Genomic DNA, 6,369 nt, shown 5'->3' on the forward strand with positions numbered 1-6,369 from the left:
GGAATGCAGGGACTGGAGACAGGATAGAGGACTTGAACGCAGGGACTGGAGACAGAAACGCAAGGACTGGAGACAGGAATGCAGGGACCGGAGACGGGATAGAGGACTTGAACGCAGGGACTGGAGACAGGAACACAGGGACTGGAGACGGGTTCCATGATGTAAATAGTTTATTTACAGACTTGCTAGGATGAGGGGAAGGACCTGGCTGTGGGGCAGTCTGAGAACTGCTGAGACTGGGCCAGAGCAGAGGAGGACAGACTGGCTGTCAGACCAGGGTTTGGTGGAGATCCAGTTAAGGGAGTCTGGGCAAATGCAGTCCAGGGAGCCTGGATCCAGAACAGAGCCAGCTGAGGACGAGGACAAGGTTGAGGTAGGAAGTTACAACTTGGAAAATGCAATGGAGCAAAAATCTACGAGAGGCTTGATACATAAGTGACGCAGGAAACAGTCTACGATCTGGGTATGATACAGGGGTAGGTGGTGACGAGGGTGACTACCGGACTGAAATTCATCAGCTCACCTGAAGCACGACTTCAAACAAATGAATGATAATGGGCAGTTTGTAATCTGTCTTCACCAGTTTGAACCTCACCTTTTCATGTGTACAGTTTCACAGCTGTCAGCAGTGCAGCTCACTGATGGAGGATGACAAGTGACCCCAGGTCTGAATGATATATGACCAAACAGTGTGAGACTGTATCAGTTTAAGTTACAGGAATGTGTTTGGGTTGTTGCTGGCAGAAGCATGATGGGATGATGTGGAAGCATCTGCATTCATTGTGTTTCTCCTTTAATTTGTCCCCTGCTTCACAAGTCAAAGTACATGACTGTGATGTTCCCACTTTTTATACAGTGATGAAACATTGACACACACTGATCTCTGCTGGCCGATCATGAGTGGTGCAGTCTGAAGGGAAAACACAGCTTCTGATATATGTTCCAGTTTTATTGAGGACAGGGTGCACAGTGCTCACCCCCTGCAGCCGACCCCCACTTTAAAAACAACACTGACTTCTTTTTCCACTCATGTAAACTGCACAATGATGTCAGGTCTCACATCAGATGAGCGTCACTAAAAACATTTCAGTATCAAATCTGAGCGTTGAGTCACACAAACCCACTGTAGGTAAAAATAATCCTCTCAACATGACCCCTTCACTGTCACTTAAAACATCAGTAAAATTCTGTACATGCTCTCCCTAAGGCAACTCTTAACAAGCTCTCATTGTCCTCTGAAGCCTGTGTGCGTGGACAGGAGGCAGTGCCCCACACACACACACACACACACACACACACACACACACACACACACACACACACACACACACACACACACACACAGTGTCTATTGTGTCTCCTCAGCTTGCTGTGGAGGAGGTGGCGGTGTTTTGGGCCTGCTGTGCTCCTCTGTTCCTGACCCATCAGTCATTCCTGCTGCTGAGCTGCTGGCATTCGCCACCTCTGTCCCACTCTGCAGGAATTTGCGCAGGTCCTTTAGAGCCGGTCTGAGCATCTGCACTAATGCAAGCAGAGCGGCCTGCGTACCCTCCAAGGCCTGGGCCTGTCTTTCCTGGGCAAACGCCTGCGCCTCCTGGGATCGCCGCATCATCTGCAGCAGCTCGTTCTGGCCCTCCAGGTGCTGGGCGATCTGCCGGATGTGGACGTTAGTGACTCTCTGCTCCTGCAGCAGGCGGGCCGAGTTGAGGGCGATGCGGCTCTTCAGCTCCTGAGGTTTGGCCTGCCCTTGAGGAGGAGGCGGGGAAGCTGAGGACGAGGCCAACATCTCTACTGGAGCCTCGACGGCCGCCACCACAGTGGGCGTGGAATCACCCACAGTGGTGGTGCAGTACTCCACCACGCCTCCATCCTCTAGGGTATGGTAAGTTGTTTCAGCTGGAATCAGGACAGAAATGGCTTTTTTAGTTATGAGATACTGTGGTTTAAGGAGTAATACAACATTTTGGGGAATCTGCAAATTTTCTGAGGTTGAGATGAGAAGATCAATAAAACTCCACTGTCTCTGCATTAAACCTGGAGCTGAAGTTTTAACCCTCCTCTGACCTTTATTACTGTCTGTGAACACGCGTTCCCTTCCAACTGCTACTTGAACTGTAAAACAGCCGATCAGAATGAGGTACAGCTGCCGAGGGTGATGACAGGGGTGAGTGGGGGCAGTGGAAGATTCACTCAGGCTTGTTCAGCTACTACCTCAGACGTGTTGATCATAGATTCACTGAGGAAACACAACGCTGAGGACTGAACTGTGAGGTGACTGATCTTTAGAGTTGGAAACAGCACAGAACATGAACGGAGATCAGTCTGAAACATAATGAAGTCTGAAGGAATATTCTGATGTCAAACAGCTGCTACATCATCATCACCATCACAATCATCACATACATACTGTCACATATTGACTGCCATAGCCACATGTAAGAGACAGTGCAGTAAATGATGAGGTAAATGTTGCAGTGTACTGACTGAACGTTTGTGGCTACAGAAGACTCAAATCATGTTGTACAAGTTCAAAGAATGTAAAACAGTTGTATATCAGGTTGAGTTTTTAACTGGGAAAATGACACAGCCACCCACGGCTCTCTTGGTTCAGACTGCAGTCCTGCAGTGTGAGGCGATCTGGATGATTTTTATCTGTTTTTTTTTTTTATTGTCTCATTTGTCCTTTTAGTTTTGGAACATGCTGAGACTTGTTGTTTTATTTCCGCTCTGTGAGTACAAATCTAATTATTTGTTGCCTGTATATTTGCACAGTTCAGCTGAGGACACACACACAGGGTAACCATGATGTAATACATACTTTCTTTGTGTGACCCCAGCACTGAGGGTTGGTTGGGGTTTAACTAACTAAGAGTTACATTGGCTGCTGTGACTGTATCACATGTTAGAAACTCACCATTCAGTGGCTTGGCTTCATCACAGACTGTCCCTGAGCCCGCTGGAAGAGCTAAAGCAGAAGACGATGACAGAAACACAACAGTGTTCACCAACAAAATAAGAGTAATAGCTGCACAAACACTTGTAAGGTCTATTTTCTCCTCAGGGTGCTCAGGGGTTGAAATTAAAAGCATTGAACAACAAGTGAATCCCAGCCTGGTTCATCACTTTTTTGTATCCCCTGGAAACACTTTTGTTGTGTTGTGAGTATTTGCAGCTCGTGTTGTCAAACTGATGAAGATGTTTTTTGAATGTGTTTGTGTTTTGTCTGTTTGCATGTGTTTCTTACGTTGCAGTGTGTTGAGCTCTCAGGGCCACCCTACAATTGCTCTCATCAAACCTTCTTTATCAAACCTGCTTTCACTGGTTTAATTAAAACGTGGATGAACCAGATCTTGTGTAAGTCAGTATCTCACAGTCCAGTGTCAGACCACCAGGTTTCTTGTCACGTTTTGTCAGGAGCTGCTGTCTGCAGTGCAACATCTGTACCGACGATCAACTGATGCATATTTCTACGTGCACATGCAGAGTGACATAGTTCAGTTCATGTTATGAGCAACATTTCTGTCTGTGCTCTGCAGATGAGTCCAGCAGAGGGCAACACATCAAGTGTTCAGTGTTACTCCAGCAGCAGCAGACAGCAGCTCCTCACACTGACACTGAACCTTGTGTGTGTTCACAGGGAAAACTTGTGTAACTTACTCTCTGCCAGGGTGACGGTGGTGGCGGTGTTCACCGTCACAGGTAGCGTTATCTCCGCATCCGAGTCTCCCGCAGGTAAGCTGATGATGGTGGCCTCCCCCAGGAGGTTACAGATCCGCTGCTGCATAGCGGTGAGGATGACGGGAACTGGAGTGCAGTCAGCGGAGGTCCCCTCTATGGCAGCCCGCGCCTGGGCCACCTTCCGCCGGACCTCTGTCTTCATGTCGGACCACTTCTTCTTCACCTCGGGTAACTCTCTGGGACAGGTGGTGACAGCGTTGACCTTTTTCAGAATGTCCACCCACGCGTTATTCTTTGCCATGTGTGTGACTCCAGCATTGAAGTGGTTAACCAGTGTGTGCTTTTGTTTCTCTATTTCTTCCACAATAATTTCCACCTCTCTCTCCGAGAAATTCATTTTTCTCTTTTTCGCAACCGAGGCCATAATTGCAGGAATTCCTCTTTAGCGGAGGTAATTGTGCGTATTGTACGCAAAAACAGTAGGATTTACACCACTGATGTGCGCAACGTAATGGCTTCCAGAATCGGCTTCTTCTTCCGACTAACAACGCTTACGGTAGCTGTCTTTGCAGCCCCGCCCACTGAGATCCCATTGGCTAGATGTCTTACAGGCATGCTATATCCCCTGTTACTATTGGTTTAATCACACATCAATCACCCAACGGGCCAAACTAACTATGTTCCTCAAACGGTTACAAAAAATCCTCCCCGTTTGTCTTCAGTCGTAGTTGGAGAATATGAGTGTGTAGTTGTGTCTTTATTTCGACACGTCAATAACAAAAACAAGACAACAACAATAAAATAAATAAAATATAGAGGATTCTGTAAAATATATGTAGCTGTATGTATGTTGTGTGTGTGTGTGTGTGTGTGTGTGTGTGTGTGTGTGTGTGTGTGTTTCCAGTGTAAATAAACAGTTGAAAAATAAATGAAAAAATTTTATTAATAAAAATTGTTGATAATGTTTAAACACTGAAAAGTTTGTAGAACTTACACTGGTGTCTATAGAACTGACCTCATGAATAATAACACAACCAAAACTAAATTATTCAGAGCTGAATTTTAGAGATATGTTCAACTTAAAATCTTACTCTTTATTTCAGTATCACTGCAGTTGTGCCACTTCTGTAAACACAACAAAGTCATATAGGCCTTTTTACATGTCACAGGAGGAAAGTGTAAATAATAAAATGAATCATGGCTGAATTCCGTGTAGCCTAGCTATAACACTAACACCATTTACTTTTTTTAAGATTTGAACTTTTAGAAAAAGTATAAACAAAAACACAAACCAGAGACAACTACACACAAACATGCAACCAAAACAAAATAAAGCAAACACAAATAAAGGTGGTCAGTAACTGTGTATCCCCAGTTTCCATGACAGAAATGCTCATACAGGCTGGAAGTGAACTGTTGTCATTAAGACAAAAGGTAGTTCAGTTGAAACATGCATTTAGCCTCACTCAAGAGCATTCATACAACAACAGACACTACTAAGTTGGAGCTCAGTTGATTTGCAGGATCAGGATAAACAGGACTGATTTTGTCAAGTCCAGATCCATCAAATTTACATTGGTGGACCTCGACATGTTTTCTGACAAAGTATTATTCAGACTAGACTGGACTTGCTGTTTCAGGTTTTTATGCAGCAGTGGTGTCAGTCACAATATATGCAAGGCAAATTTATCTGTAGCACATTATTACACATCGAGGTCATTAAATGTGCTTAACAGAATGCACTTCATTTTTGTCAGTTCTGCTGTTAACCTCAGCTAAATCAAATTCAGTCTCTGATGCTGCCTTCAGAGTGACTTCTGGGTCTGCACCATCTACCTGAACTCAGTCATTCACACACAATATGAAGAAGCTGAAACTTTTATAACATGATGGATTCAACATGAATACAAGTTAGTGGGATTCCACCATGTCTTCAAATAGAAGAATTCTGCTTAGTTTTAAGATTAATGATGAACCAGGAAACAGTAATGATAGATGAAGCTACAGTACAGAACTAGTCTGTTTAAGGTGATCCCCATAACTTTTTTAACACATAGTGCCCAAATTGCTACGGATCATAAGCATTTGGATGTTGGTCCCTGTAACACTGAGGAAAACATTAGAATAGACTTAATATGAGAAAGAAGAGAGTGTAGGGGGCACTGCACTCTGACCATCAGGAGACATATAATGGAACAATGAGAACACTGGAACATCCGGTCCTGGTTTTCAGCCTTGTCCCTTTGCCTACAGAGATTTCTCTGGATTCTCTGAAATTTCCATTGATATTATGAACCATAGATGCTGAAATTCCCAAATTCTTTGCAATTTTATGTTGAGGAACATTATCCTTAAACTGTTGCACTATTTGTCCACACAGTCTTTCACAGAGTGGTGAACCTCTCCCCATCTTCACTGCACAGAGACTCTTTTTATACCCAATCATCTACTGACCTGTTGACAGTTAACCTAATTAGGTATGAGATATTAAACTAGGTGTTTTGTTTTGGTTTTTATTACAACTTTTTCAGTAATTTGATACCCCTGTACAAACTTTTTTGTGTTTCTGGCATCAAATTCAAATTGATCAGATATTTTTCGTAAAACAATAAAATTTCAACATTTGAGTTGAAATTTTATTGTTTTACGAAAAATATCTGATCAATTGTGAGTGTATATATACGGAGTATA

General features: G+C 43.8%; 1 protein-coding gene across 1 annotated transcript; it reads right to left on the minus strand.

The window, feature by feature from the left end:
- Positions 1-928: 928 nt before the first annotated feature.
- Positions 929-4,215, minus strand: naif1 (nuclear apoptosis inducing factor 1). Its single transcript, XM_071466664.1, has 3 exons — positions 3,658-4,215; positions 2,915-2,965; positions 929-1,896 (listed from the first exon to the last, which is right to left on the minus strand). The coding sequence occupies exons 1-3, from the start codon at positions 4,100-4,102 to the stop codon at positions 1,349-1,351; spliced, it is 1,044 nt and encodes a 347-aa protein (XP_071322765.1). The 5' UTR covers positions 4,103-4,215; the 3' UTR covers positions 929-1,348.
- Between the last annotated feature and the right edge of the window lie 2,154 nt (positions 4,216-6,369).

Source organism: Trachinotus anak, unplaced genomic scaffold (genome assembly GCF_046630095.1).
Source record: "Trachinotus anak isolate AG129_WGS33_773 ecotype Australia unplaced genomic scaffold, CSIRO_AGI_Tana_v1 ptg000028l, whole genome shotgun sequence".
Lineage (NCBI taxonomy): Eukaryota > Metazoa > Chordata > Actinopteri > Carangiformes > Carangidae > Trachinotus > Trachinotus anak.

Bases quoted from the DNA above. Each gene is read 5' to 3' on its own strand.
- naif1 (XM_071466664.1), bottom strand. From the start codon at position 4,102: ATGGCCTCGGTTGCGAAAAAGAGAAAAATGAATTTCTCGGAGAGAGAG. The intron at 2,966-3,657 runs GTAAGTTACACA...CTTCTGCTTTAG, and splicing joins CACCGTCACCCTGGCAGAGA to CTCTTCCAGCGGGCTCAGGG. The intron at 1,897-2,914 runs GTGAGTTTCTAA...TCCTGATTCCAG, and splicing joins TGAAGCCAAGCCACTGAATG to CTGAAACAACTTACCATACC.